This window comes from Pagrus major, chromosome 12, assembly GCF_040436345.1.
Source record: "Pagrus major chromosome 12, Pma_NU_1.0".
Lineage (NCBI taxonomy): Eukaryota > Metazoa > Chordata > Actinopteri > Spariformes > Sparidae > Pagrus > Pagrus major.
This window is the reverse complement of record NC_133226.1, coordinates 13263316-13282951: the sequence shown is the minus strand read 5'-3', so window position 1 is coordinate 13282951 and position 19636 is coordinate 13263316. Positions and strand designations below refer to the sequence as shown.

Below are 19636 nucleotides of genomic sequence, written 5' to 3'. Positions count from 1 at the left end.
AAAGCCACCAGGGTGAAGTCAAGCTGTTGTTGTAAAATAGCCATAACCTTTTAAAGAGGAATTTGAGATATACACAGTTGACCGTTGTCAAGGCATAAAACCAATGATCTGTTGATCTTTACAAATCAAGATGTAATATTCTACCAATGACAGCTGCTGAATGAGCTAAATTTTGTGTTTGCCTGTCATGACAGATGTGTCACATGAACGCCATCTTGGTTGCCTCTCCAAATTTTGGTGATGATAGCTGAGTTTGAGCAAAGATAATGGAAGTCAATCCTCACTTTAGTTTTAATTATGGATCACTCCAAATGCGCTATGTTGTAGGAGCACGTAGATGCAAGTAGTGACTAGTGAGAAAAAGTAAATCATGTCTATAAATCACAACTTTTGATGCAGCAAGATGCATTGATAATCATTTTATAATGGCGTTGCAGCCCTCTGAATCAGAATTGAACCGAATTGCAAGGTGCCTAGAGGTTACCACCCCTATATTACACTTTCATTAAGTTGGCAGACTTAGAAAGGAAATCATTTTAAAAAGTCTGAATCAAGCCAGTGAGTACAGATCAAGTACTTCAAACACTGTATCTTACATTTCCCCACCCCACCCTGCATCTAAGCCCAAGCTGAGGTAGCCCTGATGGAGTTATTTAGTAATTTATGGGGGGAAAAAAACAGAATAGATTTTTTCAAGTAATTCCAATTCCAAGTAAACAAGGCAAAAAAAAGGGAAGTGAAAATAGCAAATGGTTACTTCTTGGATTATTATATAGAGCTCTACATTCCTCGTAGGCATGACAGTTTATCTTCCACTTTCCTCTCATTTTTCTGAACCCGCCCCCCCTCGCCTCTTTACATCTCTCACATCCTACTAAATCCGTATTTCCTCTCCCTCCTCTTTCTCCTTCACCTTTAGCTGATCTCTTCTAAGGTCCCCAAGGCGGAGTACGTTCCCACCATAATCCGGAGGGATGACCCATCCATCATCCCTATCCTCTATGTGAGTCCAACATTGACATGTTTGCTGACAGACGCATTACACTACATGGACATGTACCATGCATACATGTTGTTTCTTTACAGGGTGTGTATGATAGATTGCAATGTAAATCAAATTATTTTTCAGTGTTGAAGGACTATGTTTTATGCAAATGTCTTTTTCCTTAGGACCATGAACATGCCACTTTTGATGATATTTTGGGTGAGTAAGTAATCCTGTTTATGTTAGTATCCATCTTTTTCACCAGTTTTATAAGAAAGTGACAATTGTTAACATTTTTGAGGTAAGTAAATGTAACACTAGCGTACAGCTAATTAATGTAGATAAAACAATAGATACATACATAAGTTCTATTTAAAAAATACATATATATCTATATGACATTCTATCTATAAAAAGAGGATTAAAAGGAGGACATCACGCCCTTCCTCTGAAAGTAAATCAATCACCTTTCGTCCGGAGGATGGACTGTGCAGCAGTTTGCCTGAGGAGTGAACTCTGACTCATTCTGTGGGAGTTAAAGGTCAGAAAAATAGCTGCAGGCTGAAATGTACCCAAACAAATCTCTATAAAAATATCTAAGTTATGGCTTTTTTGGTACCGGTGAAGGTCCTGCTAAATAACAAGAGATCCCACAGATCCTTGAAATCCTTCAGCATTTGTGAATTTGAGAAACATCAAGGCCATAATGTACTTAATGGAACTAAGGAACTCGTCTGTGAGCTTCTGTAATGCCTGATAGTTTTTATTATTAAATTCTCAGGGTCTCAAATTGCTTTGAGGAAATAGGGCCAGGAAAGTCATTGAAAAGTCCTTGAATTTAATTTTAAATACTGTGTTTTTTATTTCTGAATTCCGAAGAAGATCCTCTGTTGCTCATAACAGAAGCTCTTACAATAAATGGTCCCTTGAATTTCCCCAAGATAATAATGAACACCGAACTGAATGAAGCTCGCACAGAGTTATTGAAAGGACTTAAAAGAAAAGTTTGCACATATTGAGGTTATTGATTCAGGTTTTCATTTTGATCTGTCACTGACCTGTGTTATACTGTTTTATCGAAATTAAACAACATCGACCATTGGTGTCTCTGTTGTCTATTACCGCACCTGTACTTGAACTCACCCTCCCGCGAGGTCCTTTGTGTTCACTGTTCACATTTCTCCCTCTTTCTCTACACACATTGTTGCTTGTCTGTATTCATATTCCTTTCTCTTTCCGTTCTCGGTCCCAGTTGCTCACATCAAATCCAACCCTTTTTTCTCCCTCACAGAGGAAATAGAGAAGAAGCTCACAGCTTACAGGAGAGGAAGCAAGTTCTGGCGGATGCTCATTTTTTGTCAGGTGAGAAACAGGGAGACATAAAGGTTGATACCATAGGATTCATTTGGGATATACGTGGGTTATGTGTTCATTCAAATGCTGCATATAGATTCCCCATAGTAAACTAGACTGCCCTCCTTTGGGATCCAAGCTCTCAAGATCTCAATTAAGAAGAAGCAAATTAGCAGTTGCGATAGTACTAATGTGTTTAATCCGTGTGTGTGTTTCTCAGGGAGGCCCGGGTCACCTGTATTTACTGAAGAATAAAGTGGCAACCTTTGCTAAGGTGGAAAAGGAGGAGGATATGAGCCAGTAAGTTACTGCTGCACCACTGGGTCCATCTCAGTTTGATGAATATTTGTGAATGACATCACATTTCTAATGTCTTATAAAGCATCGAAATTTGACGTAGACTTGGCCATGAGTATGCTGTGAAAAGACTAGCATTAGAGAAATATTTTATCATTAAAATACCCTCACTGCATTTTTATTGAGCCTTTTATTCCACTAATAATCAGAGCAAGGACTCAATCAAAGAAAAAATCTTGTAAAAACCTCAGCCAAAATAAATTGGCTCATTTTAGGCCTTCAAATGATCAAAGATTCTGATGCAAATTTGTCATGTAAATGCTCTTTACTCTATTTTCAGAATATTAATACTCCATCTGAATGCTCTCCAGCTTAAATCATGTTCAACAGGGACCATTCAACGCCCTCTCTGCATTTGTTTGTCATTTATGAGCACAATCTACTACTTTTCTGGGTGATGCATCCCTCCCAGAGGGGGCCTATTTGCATAGATGATATTTACTTGTTTCAGAGATATAAACACAAGGCTCACCTTCTGTTCCATAACTCTGGGAGACTCAGCTGCTTAAGTGAAAAAAGCGCAGCAGTTAACCACTGAAAAATGACTAGTGCTTGACGCTTATCTCGTGGCTGTTTTTCTCTGATTGTTTGCTGTAGTGGATAAACAGGAGAGGATTATTTTTCTTTTTCTTTTGTGTATTTATTTTCATGTGAACTGTCAATCAGATTCATTGTATTTGGAGGAAAAGAAATCGGACCATGTGTAACTGTTGCCTTTGTCTTTGCTCAGATTCTGGAGGAGGCTTAGTCGCTTCATGAGTAAAATCAACCCGGAACCCAACCTCATCCACATAATGGGATGCTATGTCTTGGGCAACCCCAACGGAGAGAAGGTATGCACACACAACATTAGCTCACAGGTTCCCTTATTCCACACATTTCTTTATCACAGAGAGGACTGAAAACATTAGGGCTCACCTTTAACATTACTAAAATTTCAAGCCATAATACATATTAAAAATGTTTATATTAAATCAGCACATAAAAAGGTTCTGACATTTTGTGTCACTGAAGCATTCACAAGCTAATGTATGGTATTTGGGTTTTCAATAAAGTTTATGTCACACAATGTTTGCATTTCACAGAAGATATGATTATTTAATGATTATACTCTCGTAGCAGTTATCAACATTAGCTACGTTGTAGCTCCTCAAAAATGTACGTTAACGACAGATGAGGGTCAGGCTGATAGACAATGCAATCATCAATGCACTCACTTCACAGCAGAGTTTCTTTTCTACGTGCCGCTGTTTTTTTTCCAATTGTGCCATTGTTATTTGTTCTATTGTTGTCTTCAGACAGAAAGAAAAGACGATTTTACACGAGTCACATAGAGGCAAATTTGTATCTATTCAAGCTGGGTTCTTTCGCCTAAACGTGTCATTTGCATATTCGTATGGGTGAAATGATTCAACTTTGAGCAAAAAATTGACATGTATGCAGGACTTTACCAATTGGTGTGTGGGAAGGGCCGGTCGAAGCAGCGAGAGTCAGAGCCGCTGCTCAGCTGTGCAGGCTTGGCCATCTCTCAAGGAGAGAGTCAGGTGCAGAGCCAAATCTCTTGGAGGAATAAACGCTGAGTCATATCAGCTTGTGTTCTGATCCAGAGCTATTTGCTGGCGAGAGCAGACCTCAGATATTACTTTTCAAACTTTTGACATTAAAAAGTGGATCTATCTTCACTCATATTTATCAACCTGACTGCAGCAGTTTATGTATTGTAATGTTCACTGCCAACTGGTGAGTGCTGACTTCAATGAGAGGCTCAACTTAATTCAAATATATACCATGTGTGTGTCATTGCTCGCTATCTTATGGCTAATGTTCAGTAAAGTAATCTGGCTATTTAGGGCAAATAGACACTTGTGTGAGTAAATGTGGGAATCTAAGTTCTTGACTGTTGATGATAAGGCCCATTAACAACGTAACTGCAAACTTTATTCTCACTACGATTGCCAATCTTTTATCACAGTGCATGATAGAATGTACTGCAAACAATTACTTTGGCTATCAATGATTGCACAACAGTAATCACATATTTTGTTGTGACAGAAGGCGGACTTAGTCACTTAGTCACTCTGCACAATAAAAATTGAATGATAAACTGGAAATACAATTACTGTGGAGTGCAGACAGATAATGTGCGACAGATCTGGAAAGGTGAAATTTGATGCTGAACAATAAATCAATTCCTACCCTGGCGGGACCGTCGCACACTGTGACACATGAGTTCAATTCCAATTCATTCTTAACAAGCTCTCTGTTGATTTACATGTTCAAAACCTAAACAATTATGTGCCTCACAGTCCTTGATAACCTAGGATGCTCAAGGTGCAGATTTTTGTGTCACTTCTCTCACTGCTGCCCTCTGTTTTCATATTTATACTTGCACTGTGTCTGTTTGGGATCTCTGTCCGTCTGATAATCACCATATTATCCTCCTGCCAGTTTCTCTCTCTCTCTGTCTCCACTCGAGAGGAAATTATCTCTCTCTCTCTCTCGCTCTCTCTCTCTGTAATGCGAGTGAATATAGCTAAGGAGCACACATGCTTGGTGGTGCTGCACCTCTCTCCACCTGACACGAACAAATAATAATACACATAACCACAAAGACACATCCCCAAAAAATAAAAAAATAAAATCAAAACACAGCCACAAACAAGCTGGCTGACACACTCACACATGCACACACAGACGCACACCATAGCCAGCGGTGTTTGCCTGACCTAACTGTCTGTTCCAGTCATGTCTGCCAAAATGCTTTGTTATATAAAATGGATCTCTCCGGGGTTGATGGACAGTCTGGCAGTGTGCAGAACAGACTGCACATCAGTGATATCTCCACCCCTACACACAAACACAAGCAGCAGTTTCAAGAGAGCTTGAATCCAAAACAACAGAATTGGTGTTTCTCTTTTTTTAGGGGGCTGGATCAGTCCCAAGATCCCAGAGTGGTATTTTCACATGAGGTCTCTATCCAACCTCAGTCAGAAAACAGAAGTAATCTGATTTTGCTTGTACCTCTTTGTTATCAGTGCTTGTCATTTGGGCCAACTACACACCTGTTCTCCACTGGCAACCACATTAGATGGCCAAAAGTATGTGGACAGTTGAACATTACATCCAGCACATTATATTCTACTACAAAGGCATCCACTCTTCCAGATAGTCATTCCACAAGATTTGGGAAGTTGGCTGCAGGGATTTTGCTGACACTCAGCCACAGGAGCATTAGCGAGGGGGACCACTGATGTTGGGCGATAAGGCCGGGCATTACAGCTTATCCCAAAGATGGAGGTCAGGGCTCTCTGCAGGCCATTAAGGTCTTGCGCAAACTGAGAAGAAGTATTTCCTTATTTACTGTGGACTGGGGGCTTAGTCATGTTGAAACAGGAGAGGCCCTCTAGCAAGGAATGTGGCCTTAAAAGAATGTCCTGAAAAATTATTATCAATATTGCAAAATTATTAAAGAGATTGGTACTCACAAAATATGAACACAATGAGAATTTGGATGAATAATCATTACTTTTGTGGATATGATGACTAAGTTGGTGAAGGCAGGTTTTAGAGCAAGTCTGATAAGATCAGAATTTTAAATCACTTTACTGCAACCCCCATTTGAGAACCAATGCCACAGTATATGTAAACCACTGTCTAGTACTAATACATCTAATACTCACACCAGACTTTCATTGGTTGGTGGCCGTGTTCTTTCCTAACTCAAACCCAGCCCAAACCGTGATAAACACCCCTAGAAAACACACTTTTGGCATTGTGTTTTACTAATCATTTGATTTTTGTTTTATGTGGCTTTTCAATCATATAACCTCCTCACAGAGACAAACATTACATCATCACCAGAACACATTACTCCCAGTCTGCCTCTGTTTGACAGAGATTAAATGGTGTCAACTTGGATCCCTGTTCAATCCATTTTTAAACAGTAGGTTTAACTGTTGCCAAATTCTGCACTCCAGACAGCACAAAACAAACACACGCAAAACACACAACAGTAACAGACAGGACGATATTTCTAATACCAAAGCAATGTGTTGAGCTAAAGGTTCCTGGCTTGCTGAAATCTGAAGTCGCATACTCTGACTTCATACAGAGTCGTACTGCATGTGAATATGTGCATGGGGGAACTTCAATCCTGATATAATGTGCTAAAATACACATTTAAGCTTATAAATATTGACTGAGCTGGCAGCCCTGGTAGAGTGGGTTCCCTTTAACGGAGAGGTAAATTAAACCACCCCCTCTCTGTTTTGAAAGTTAAAACACAATGGTTAATGCATGATTAGTATAATCACTCAAAATATCAAAGGGGTCTAGCTTGATAAGCACAACAAAAGCAGATTTGGAGGATGCAGGAGTGAAAACAAAGGCTCAGGATGGAGAATAGCAGGTGAGCAGGTCGAAGAGGCAGCCTGACCCAGTTTTCATCCAGAGATTTTCAAGCTAAATCTGCATCATTGTTGGCAACAACAGCCACTGAGAGCTTGTAAGAAGCCACCCAGGACACAGGAACTTGCAACACATTATTTGAGATGTGTTATTTGCCTCTAGCTCTCTCGCCGCTACAGACAAGCCACACCGCCTGCATCTCCCCAGCCACTCTCTCCTCGACGTCTGGCATCCAGCCATCTTCTTTTATCTTTTTTCAAAGGGATGCAAACACAAAGAATTAAAGCTGCTTTTTCTGTAACACCTCCATTTTAACATCATAAAATATAAAACAAAGGGGCATTTGGCCTTTGATTTCTCTGACGGGGGGTGCGGGGTATCCAGATCCCTAATGAGTAAATTCAAGCGAGAAACCAGTGTGCTTCAATTTTTCATGTGCATAATGTGGCAAGAAACTACAGAGGAGGTCACGGTAACTCTCCAATTAGACGTAATTATTGTATAATTAGGAATCCATCTCAGGCAGGCGTTCTGATGATTTTAGATCATAATCAATTTTGAAGGTGTGTACAATCGATTTTTTAGGTGACTCATAGAGATCACGTAATTTAATGTCCTCTTACTTGTGTTTTCAAACTTCACATAACCTAATTTAATAGTACAAAAAGTAAGCGGAGGTAAAAATGAAACACTGTTAATGTGGCTCCAAATGGGAACTATCAGAATGAGAAGCATTTTGAGCAGCCCCGTTGAAAACTGAAGTTGCGTAACTTAAACGAGCTCAATGCTAGTAGCTACTTAGCATTGCTGAAACGTCGTCAGCACCTGCTAACGTTAGCAGCAAATGGCGCAAAAGAGTAAGCTGAATAGAGTAGGCCCATGCTACTGTATTTCAACGTTAGTCATAATAGTGGTACTATTAGGAGAGCCTAATTTTTTCTGAGGTGGTACATGGTGTAAAAAGTCTGAAAAACACAGGTCTACAGCACATTTTTAACTTGAGAAAAAAGATTGCAATTTAGATTGTGGATCATGACTGCGATTAAATAGAGTGTGATATTGTTTATTGGCCAGATCACATATCTCCAGCTGTATCTAATGATTATTTTCCATTTTTTCTTCAGATTGATTGAAAAATGGTTTAGTTTGAAAAATTCCCAGTGTCCAAACAGATGTTGTCAAGTCTGTTTTGTCCAACCAACAGTCAAAAAACCCAGTGTATTCCATCTACAATCATATAACACTGAGGAAAAAAAATCAGCAAATTCACCTTTTAGGAGCTGGAACCCGCAAATGCTTCACATTTTTTAAATGGTCTCAATGGATGCATTTAAAGTGATTCTAAATGACTTGGAAAATAGGACATCTGACTGTAAATGTTTTGTATGTTACGATATTACGACTCAGCAATTTGTTATCTGTCTCACTTTAATTGTTATGTTCGTTTTTATGTCTTCAGCCGTCTAACTGTGATGCTGCCTGTCTTGGCCAGAACTCTTAAAAAAGAGATTTATAATCTCAACAAGATTTGTTTCAGGGTAAAATAATAAAAAGAAAATAATAACAATAAAATATAATAATTTTTGTATGATGAATGACTTAATTGTTTGCGGTGAAATGACTAATTTCACTTCTAAATGTCATATTGTGGTAGATGTGGTATGACACAAAAACACAAGACTACAAATGCAAAATATCAACTAGCATTTGAAATGCTTCTCATTTTCAAAGTTCACAGTTTGATTTTAATCTTCTTTCTTTTAATTTCCTGAGCATGGGACTCGGATAGGGACTGGGGTCCTACTCTCAACCTTTAACAAGCTCAGAGGCAGAAAGGTTATATGAAGACAAGCAGGAAAAATGAACACCTCAGCAACTTGCAATCTCATTTCCTGCTCAGGAAAGAATATGCATACATCTCTTCGGCAGTAATGAGCTGGATTCATTGCCGTTCTCGTCTATGTTTATTTGTTTGTATGTGTGTGTGTGCATTTTGTGTCTGAAGATGCAGACTCCCCTGCTGCAAGTGTATCCAAAAGCAGTAGGATTAATTGGTGTCTGCTTTCTTATCTCGGCCCAACAGCTGTTCCAGAAACTGAAGAATCTGATGAGGCCTTATTCTGTCGAGTTTGAGTCGCCGCTGGAGCTGTCGGCACAGGGTGGGTCTGAACAAGCATTAAAACACACCCAAAAATGCAGTTCACACCGACACATGCATGCATAGCGCCTTATAGATGCATATTCACATGTTGCATCCAGTCATGTGCTGTGTTCTTCTCATTTCAAATATGTGTATCCTGTTCTTGTACACTAACTTGCTCTCGCTCATCCTTATCATCCCTTGGTGTTTTGATACAATGGTTCCTATCTCTGTGTGAATTTGTTATTTTTAATGCAGTTGATCCATATCATATAGACTTCACGCTCCAGTTTGTACACAACACCCACCATAAGAGAGAAAGTAGTCATGTTACTTTGCTCTTTCTTGAGAGCCACTGTTCTCCTCCTTAGCTGCAGGTGGGAGTAGGGACATACAGTACTCTCTCCTCAACATAATCATTGTTCCAAAAGCCTGTTCTCAGCTCCAGGAACAACTAGAAACTTTTGTCTGTTTTGCCCAGAGCCAGATTTCCTCTTCTTTAGCTCCTCACTTTGATTCAAAGTTTCTGCAGAGACATGTTCACTCTCCCCTCCTGTACTGCTGCTGCACCAATAACTACTGTAAACCTCCTGCTTCCTGACCATTAGAGCCCCTAACCTCTGCACCATCAATGATATACAATTTACACCTTACAATGTTTGCAGCAAAGGAAAAGCAGAATCAAAGTCATCCTCAAATCAAACAACATTCAACTTTAGCCCCATACAAGTCAACCTAGTCTCCGAGAAGTTATGTTTATTTACTCCTCTCAACAGTAGATATGTTTGAAGGTTAACATAACACAGTTAAAGTTGTGTTTTTTCATCAACATCAAAAAAATGCTGTTAAACATAGTTGGAAAGTTGCAAAATGTCAACAATCAATGCATCTCCAAACAATTATTATCATACAAAATCTGCTCATAGCAAGTGTGACCTTTAAAAAAACACTTTTTTCTACCTTTAACCCAAGTGCTTTTGTTGCCCAAGCTCAAAGACCAAGACCAAGACCAAGGATGCAAAAACTAAACAAAAATTCTTTGCTCAAAAAGATTTAGTCAGATACATTATCTGTGAAGTAATTTTGTTTTCTCTTACTTGGAAATACAAACTAGTAGCATATTAAGCACAAACAAAACTTGATTGGTCCAAGGTCCTTCACAGGACAGTGAGGAGCAGCATTCAAATTCAATGCTAATCAGAAAACCTTCTGTTTTCATGTTATGTGTTGCATGTTTTTCTTTGTTATTCAAGAACACTATAAGGGCAAGATATTTTGTTTCCACTTCTATTTTAGCAAAGTGATTCTGCTTCCTATAAATGCTTGACTCAAACTTTCCTGTTTCATTTACTAATCAAGGCAAAGAGATGATTGAGTTGTACTTCGACTTCCGCCTCTACCGACTTTGGAAGACACGCCAGCACTCCAAACTCTTGGACTATGAGGATTTTTTGTGACGAAGAAACCTGAATACCGGGTGCAGTGGAGCCCTCCAGTGCCACGAGGAACCTGATAAAACTGATCCAACGACTGAACATTGCTCAACTGTAGTGCTCGACCTGTCAACTCAATATAAACAGCTGAACCTGCTATCATCCGGGAGAGGACTGGGAGAGGAGGAAGAGGGATGGCGGGACAAGGAGGCTGAGGACAAAACTAGAATAAGCTGTGCCTCGGCTCCCCGTCATTTTCAGAGTCAGAGACTAACAAAAAGGGCCGAAAAATACACGTAAAAGAAAAAAAAGAGGAAAAAGGAGAGACAACTGGACTGTCTTAGACACCAACTCTCTTTGCCTCTTGAGTTTGAAAGCAAAAAGGAGAATCAAAAATTCAAATGTGTAAAAACGAAACATCATTTTAGTCACACCTCTGTTGTAACTTTTTGAAGCTGATGTGCTTCAGAAAAAAAAAATATCGCCAAAATTCATTCTGTCACAATATGGTTCTGTGTTTTGACTGGACCTCTCAGATAATCTCAGTCCCCCAGAGACATACATATACATAAATAACCCATATGTCGATGTGTGTATATATATTACATGAATATATTAGCATAGCTTTAGTCATGCAAATAATACTCCATATGAGAATAATGATGCATCATTTATTTTTGATGTGCATTGTTGTGCAGTTTCATATGGAAATACTTTGGAATAACTCAGGTTTTAGCCATGAAGTAATTAATCTGTTTGTCTATTCTATCAAGATATTGTAATCTTCATCGCCATTGCTTGGAATGAATGTATTATCTCTCTAGAAATGTATCTTCGATTCGAGGAGCTGAGCTTCATGTTTTGGTAAAAGGAAAAAAAAAGTATAATATGCTTATTTTGTGTGTGAGTGTGTGTGTGTGTGTGTGTGTGGGTGGGTGTGTTTTCCATGAAGAAAAAAGAAAACATGCAGATGTGTTGTGTGTAATTTTCCTCTTTCGGCTTTTCTGTTGAAGCAAAAGTAATTGTTCATCTCCTTCATCCCCCAATTTCTTCCCTCGTTCTGTCATTCTAGTATGAATCATGATGTCAAGAGGGATGTAACAGCCATCCAAGTGCTCCTACCCCTGTAGTGTAGGAGCTGCCCTATTGATCCCTCCTGCTCCTTTGCAGAAGGTTCAGGCCACTTAGTCGGCCCCTGTCAACAGTGCCAGCTGCTCTCACTATCTGCCAAACACTCTTGGCTTTTCTTAATGGCAGCCAAACGAGCTTCCGCCACCTCTCCCTTTCGCTGGGCTGTGATCCAGTCTGAGGACCAGAGTTCTCCGAATTAAACAGATCTGTCAGGAGTTTAAGGTGTTTTAAGAGCCATCTGCTGCCCCTGTCAGGTGTCAGCTAGTTAAAAGGCCAGAGATACGCACCGAGTATGCGTCTGTGTCTGAGACCGTCGCAATACAACTGGTTAATTGTGGAGAGCAACAGCTGAGTTTACCGCTGGACAGCAGGCTGAACACACACACACACACACACACACACACACACACACACACACACACACACACACACACACACACACACACACACACACACACACACACACACACACACACACACACACACACACACACACACAAAAAAACATTTGGGCTGGGCAGAAAAGCCATGTTAAGAAATAAACAAATTAGGACAAAAGTCAAATTTTCTTCCAAAGTCTGATTAAAAAATACCCCTGGTGATGTCATCAGGGTTATCTCAGCTTTGGCTTGACTCGTGACTAGTGCACAGCCATCAAATGGAACTTTTAAACTTGTGGTTACAACATGGGAAGTAGTGTACACGATCTGCTTGCTGCTCATGAGAACACCACTGCTAGACAACTGGGTATAAAAGACATGGAGGCTAACAATTTAGTAAGATAACAAGCAGGTAACCAAATGCAGGAAATGCAAAGGCAAAATAATACAAAAGGCCATTTGGAATATTAACAATTTCCTCAAAGACATCAAATTACGAAGAACAAACTCTATAGGACTAACATTATATATGTTATATATATATATATATATATTAACTTATCATCAACCAAAAACTAGGTTCCAACTTCCACCTTTGCCATTTCCAAAAATGTCAGCAAATACATAACAACTCATGAATTCAGTGTTTTCAGAAAATTTAAATGTGCGAGGTTGTGAATACCACGAGAGGGGAGCATTCATACAGACTTTACTTGTAAACAGGATCCCCCCCCCCAACTTTATTGAAATACATTACTAAATTAGTACCCCTAAGACCCCTTTAATTATAAATGTCACATTTTAAATACTCTATTCAATATTTATCAAAGAAAATGTTCTTATGCAACATCTAAACTGGGACAATGACAGTGCAAAAGCACTCTAGCCTCAGTTCACCTTTGGATTTATCTGGTTGACATGTTTCGTAAAAGGCTCTGATGATGAAGGAAAATTAAAATGCGTCAACCTGAGAAATATTCTGAGTATTGAGCTTTTGACCTTCTACACCGCTGCTATGCCAGTTTCTTAATGTGTCCGCACTTTTAAAAATGTGGTCACATTTCAGGTGTAATTTTCCCAATATGGCAGCAATCCAAGGAAACATCGCAAAGTCATGCCATGGCTCACTGCTCAGCCAATCACAGCAGTGTCCTAAGCTGACATCAGCCTGTGAATGTCAGCAAACATCACCATTGAGCATCACAGCTAGCGTAGACTGGTTTAAAACCAGTTGTTCGCAGAGGTGATAGGCGTGCAAAAGTTAAACAGTGCATGAGGAAAAAGATTTAGTGATTTAATAGATTTCATTGGTCCCAGCCCTGCATAACACATACACACATATATACAAATACAGGCCAAGATATTCTGCATCTGTGTATGCTAAAATGCTTTTTCATTCGTCATTATTTGTGTGGATGTGTTAATATTTGGAGCATTATGTGCAGACCTTTTTGTGTTAACGTCAACCACTCTCATTGGAGTGCTCTCTATCTCCATACTAACAGAACTCTGGATTTTATTTGCTTTTGCCCTCTCTCTGACATTGCAGTGCTGGGCTACAGCTCGTCTGGCACCGACAAGTGCTCTCTCAGCCTGAGTCACGCAGTACATGTTTTCACTACAGTTTTAAAATTCACAGTTAAACAATCTGTCATATCATTGAGCCATTTTAATTCCAGCAGAAGCATTAAGCTGCCAAATTTTCAAAGATGTTGCCCTCAACAGCTGCTGGGTTTAATGGACTCTTTTTTTTCCGTTCATATCAGAAACATGGATGTTCAATTCAAAAACTGGTTTTCTCATGGCATAGAAAATATAGGAAAAACTCTCATCTCCAGTCTATGAAGAAATTGCTGGTAATTAATCTTCAGTTTGAATTTATTGGGCTGAACTGACCATGATGTGAAGAGCACTCTGACTCAGGAGTTTGAGAGAGCTTTCTTGTTTTCTTCTTCAGCAAAAACAAAAAACATTCATCATTTCACTGGAAATCTAATTAAAGATGCAAACATGTCTATTTGTCTCCCTCAATCTGTGTCATATTATTTGCCTTTTCTTTTCACATTTTGGGAAATTCAAGCAAACACAGGAGCGAGGGGTAGTTTTCTATTAGAAATTATTTTTCCGTTTCAAACATCAGCTTTGGAAAAGAGCAAAATATGAACAGCAACATGTCTGATATCTGACCTTTTGTTTCATTAAAATGTGTCAAATAAACTTGAACTTTAAGACACAAGAGACAGAGGCAGCTACTAGACTGCAAAGAAAGAAATGTTTCAGATCATTTCTCATTTCAATGACTTTCAAAAGAACACAGATGAACCATCACTCCTTAGTCCCTCGTCAGCAAAAAAAATGTTGTCAATGTACGTTTCTGCAAACCATAAGTTTGTTTTGCTGATACCTGACATTTCTTCGTGTTGCAATGTTTCTTTATGACATGCATAAAACATGAAAATGTAACCATCCATGGTTTGCAGAAATGTAAAATGCCAACATTTTATTCTGACGACTGACCTGCTACTCTTAATTACATGACTGAACGAGGTTCGCCACTCCAGGGCCGTTCCTCCTTCAAGAGCCTGATTAAACCAGCCCGCATAGAGGCATATTTCATTTGGATGTGCACAAGGTTCAGCATTACAACTCCAAACTGCTCGAATCTAATTAAAAATGGCATGAATATGGTTCATTACATGTTTACTTCCCACATGTAGTTGAGCGAGAGGGCTGTCAAGTTCGAGACTGCATTTCAACATTTGTAAGTGTGACACCACTGGGCCTCCAGAGAAATACCAGCAGTATGTGTGGGGACAAGAAACTGGTATTTTTGACAGGAAGTCGGGACAGCTCCAGCCCTGTTTGTGGTGACCAAAACAGGTATTTTAAGCCAAAACATGCTATTTTCCTAACTCTAACCAAATGTGTTTTGTGCATAAACCTGACCAGAGCATAAGGACAATGTTGCCACAACATACAATTGAAAGTTGAAGTTGCAACATAAAGAAATGTAAAGTTTCTAGATATCTGTGGTTTGCCAACATTTACTCTGAGGATTGGGTTGGGGATCAATATACGATTGAAATAAAAAGCTTTGAAATTAAGTTTACTACACTAAGCAAAACCTCTACCAGAATGGTTTTCTAGACTACAGACCGATTCATGTAAAGCTGTAGCAGAATTCAGAAATGTGGACACAAGAGGTTAGAAGGTTTGGTTTGAAAAGAGGGGGAGCATAAAAGCAGGCTAGTTTCAGCCTCATTGCCAGAGATTAATTGCAAGTGCAGGGAGACAGAAAGAGAAATATGTAGTCAAAACCACACATGTTTTGAATTATTTTGTCTCAGGTGCAACTTAGTATGCAAAAATGCAGATAAGGCACTCCTGATACACAAGAAGTAGTTTTAAGGTGCCTTATCTCCATATTCCAGAAATGCCTTGATCCCTAATCTCCATGTGCTTGCCTTTCATGCACTCTGCCTTGTGTGCATTGCTTTTCCACCTCCATTTCCCTAATTCTCTTCTCCACTTGAATCACAATGGTGAATTTGCACTGAGTTTGATATGCAAAACAGAGTTAGCAAACATCACAGACAGTTTGTTGATATTCAATGGCAATCCATTTGCACAGTCTAGTCTACAGTATTTCCTGATTGTCTAGAGGTTTTCCTCTTTCCCTACACCATTATCAGTTTTTACAGACTTTCCCTTCAACTCTGTGTGGTATGTGGCAGACACTAACATGGACTATTTGCCAGAGAAAAACTCTGAATGAGAATGCATATGTATAGACACAAGAGTAAACACAGACAGCTTACGGAGGCGAGCATCCCACAGTGGGAGGAGTACTCAAAGATGCTGATATCTTAAGCAGCTCTCAAGAGTCTTTCAAGGTCAGAAAGCATCTCTGCATTGCACCCCCTGAGGCTCCAAACTGCAGAGTACATGAAAAGGCCGCACCTGGGGTAACAGCGATGAGTACGGTACTGGGACACATCTGGTAGGACTTGTGTTTTTTCACATGGAGTCTTAAAAGTGGCTTTTGAATCAGCACTAAATTCTCTGAATTAGATAGGTTGTTCTTTGAAAATGTCAAAAATTAAATAGATTTTTTTTTATAGTTTTTCACTGTTATCTGTGGAGCCCTGAGGTGTTCAGTATTAAAAAAAAAAGTAATTATGAAATAAATAATAAAGTAAATGAGGTTCACATTCGTAGTTTGGAGTGAAATGTCTCGACAACTATTGACACTCCTGTACTCCACATGATGAATTGTAATCACCATCATCGATTCACTGTTTGTTATGACCAAATACCTGCAAAACTAATGACAGTCCCATGACCCCAGCTGTACTCTTCTGATGTTATGTTATCTAAACTAAGATTGTGAATAATGATACACACATTAGAATTTAGGTCAAAGCACCTCTGTGCCTAATTACAGCTTCACAACAGTGCTAGCATGGCTGTAGACTCTTAGTCTTGTTAATAATAGCAAGCACAATACTTGGGCATTAAAAATGAAATGAAAAGGTAAATTGTCAGATTTTGCCTTTGAATAAAATTCATGCAGACATATTTACAGAATACCCACTGTTACTATCTGTAACTGTATGGTTTCTACTACACGAGTATTTGCTACAAAATGACATTAATGTATATAAAACTTTTACAGCCAAAACTTTTAAATCCGCAGTCACAAACTTATTAAAATGTGCACTTAATTAAGTGCTATTCACATTCAGAATGGCCATGACAAGCCTTCCATTGTCCCTCATCCTCTCCATAAAGCAGATGTACCACTAAAATAGAAATGAGGATATTACAGCACTCGGGGCAATCAGGAGTCCTGACAGGGGGTTACTGGCATGTAGAAGGAGGAAAAAGGGAAATTTCATGAAACTCAGTGTTCACATTAGACAGGCATCTAAAGGCTCTGACCTGCATACTGTAGGCCTCCATCAAGCTGTGCTGAGCATGGAGAGTGGAGATAAAACCACAAGAGTCCAACACCAGCTATAACGGGGAGTCAGAGCTGGGCAATATATTGATAGTATATGGATATTGTGACATGAGACCCTATATTGTCTTAGATTTTGAATATCTTGATATCGTGTTATGGCATAAGTGTTGTCTTTTCCTGGTTTTAAAGGCTGCATTACAGTAAAATGATGCAATTTTCTCAACTTACCCGACTGTTCTAATGCTTGGCTTTACCCATTTAGTCATTATGTCCACATTTCTGATGAATATTTATCAGAAATCTTATTGTGTTAATATTTTAATACAGTACCAATAGTCATCCCTACAATATTGTCGTAATATTGTATATTGTTGTCAAGGTATAGGCTATGTTTGAGGAAAAGTCAAAATATTGATACATATATTGTGATATTAATTTTTAGGCCATGTCACCCAGCCCACTGTGGACTCCACCTGAAGTGTAGCCATTCACACCAGGACACATGCTCAAATCCACCTGATACTTAGCTATGCAGCAGCTAATTATTGATTTAAAGATATTAACTGACAAAATGAAATCAGTGCTTGTAGCAGATAACCTCTTCTGCAGTTCTGTGATAAACAGAACATGATCTGTTTGAGGTTGGCAATGAGTGCAGCTGAGTGTGAGCGAGCAGCATCACCCAGATATGATGATATGAAGAGCTGACACAAGCAACAACATGTTTGTGTACAGTGAAGCTCAGCTTAAGAGGAATGTGAAGAAAGAGTATTGATAGAATACCAATAGCCTTTGTGTGTCAGTCAATGGTTGAGATTTCCAATAAGCCTGTAGTATAGAGAAACAATAATGTGTACTATGTCCCCTACACAACCAAGGTCACCATCGAACCAATTCAGCCACAACACTTAACAACACTCAAGCATGAATATTCACATTTCTTCAGTTAAAATCAGCAACACGAAAGCGTCTTGTGCCAAACAAGCATCATAATAAATTATCTCAGCTACTCATCATCAATGCAAATCTCAAAGCTAAATAACAGCAGCTGAAAGCAGAAATTATCAACCAGCAGCAAACACACAAAAAAAAGTCAAATAAGCACGTTTTATAGCGTAAATATCAGCCAGCGCTTACAGCCTACTGTATATGAAACACACAATCAAAAAAAACTGAACACACATCATCTTAAACATTAGTAAAAGTAACAAGGACTTAGCTTGAAGTTAGCCTGAAGTTAGCCTGGTGTATCTCAGCAGAGTTAGCGTTAGCTGTTCAGCAGGTGTTGTCCTGGTCTCAAGATGTCCACAGCAGGACTGGAGACTCCACATGAGGTCTGAAGACACGTTTGAAGCCCACAGTTGATCCAGAATGAGTTAGTAACAGCTAAAGTTAACTTTAATGTTACATTACTCCTCCACAGAGACCTCCTGACATAACACCTGGATGTAGGTAAGCTATATATTTATAGATATAACTAGTAGTGGTGCAGCAGAAAAGCGGAAGTGACAATTAGAACAGGCCGCCTAATTACAAAGGGTGCGTTTGATATAGCACATGGTACAGCCAGACTGTGAGGTGCGAGTTATTAAACTCAGATCACTAACTCCTGTAGGAATAGCCAGTGTTAGATAAAGTATCCAAAAGTCATACTAGAGTAAAAGTTAAGATATTGTGTTAAAATTGTACTTTGGTATAAGTGAAAAGTCGCTCATACAAATACTACTTGAGTAAAAGTCTTGAAGTATCTGATATTAAATGTACTGAAGTATCAAAAGTAACTTTCTAGCAAAAAAAAATAACTAAAGGGGCAATAGTGCAAGTACAAGTAAAATATACATATATTTACATGTATATATATATATACTGTATACTATGGGTTGATCGATTATCGACCAGGCCAATTATCAGATCCCGTATTCAGCATTTTTTGGTGATTGGAATCAGTGTTTTGTTTGTTTGTTTGTATATGTAAATAAGTTAATTTAAACATGCACTCATTTGGCTGTAATGCTGCATGAAATCTATAAGGTAACTCGTAACCAAAGTTATCAAATGATTGTAGTGAGTAAAAAGTTTTCCTCAAAATTGTACTTGAGTACAGTGCTTGAGTAAATGTACTTAATTACTTTCCATCACTGGAAGTAGCCGAGCAATACTAGGCTACATTGTTAAAAAGGCTACTCCAATACAAGTAGAAATCCTACATTCAGAAGTATACAAAGTATAAAAACAGAAGTATTAGAAAGAAAATGTAGTCAAAATATCAAATACAAGTATTCATTAATACATACTCAAGACCATCATTATAGATGCATTAACATCTTGAGCATTTTAGTTGGACAATGTAGAACTAATTTAACTACTTCATATGCTGCTGCGTAGTTTAATCCATTATAATGCAACATACTATTCTGAAGAAACTAAGCAGCTGTCTAATAAATGTAGTGCAGTAAAAACTACAATAGTGAAGTTAAACTTGTTTCT

At 38.8% G+C, this 19636-nt stretch overlaps 1 protein-coding gene across 1 annotated transcript in view; it reads left to right on the top strand.

The window, feature by feature from the left end:
• nsmfa (NMDA receptor synaptonuclear signaling and neuronal migration factor a) overlaps window positions 1-10699 on the top strand; it is a 48974-nt gene extending 38275 nt beyond the window's left edge. The window contains exons 12-18 of the mRNA XM_073478526.1: window positions 920-1003; window positions 1171-1204; window positions 2277-2347; window positions 2559-2638; window positions 3426-3528; window positions 9186-9261; window positions 10602-10699. Of these exons, the coding sequence (XP_073334627.1) occupies window positions 920-1003; window positions 1171-1204; window positions 2277-2347; window positions 2559-2638; window positions 3426-3528; window positions 9186-9261; window positions 10602-10699 (546 nt within the window). The remainder of the gene's footprint in view (window positions 1-919; window positions 1004-1170; window positions 1205-2276; window positions 2348-2558; window positions 2639-3425; window positions 3529-9185; window positions 9262-10601) is intronic.
• The last annotated feature ends 8937 nt before the right edge of the window (window positions 10700-19636 follow it).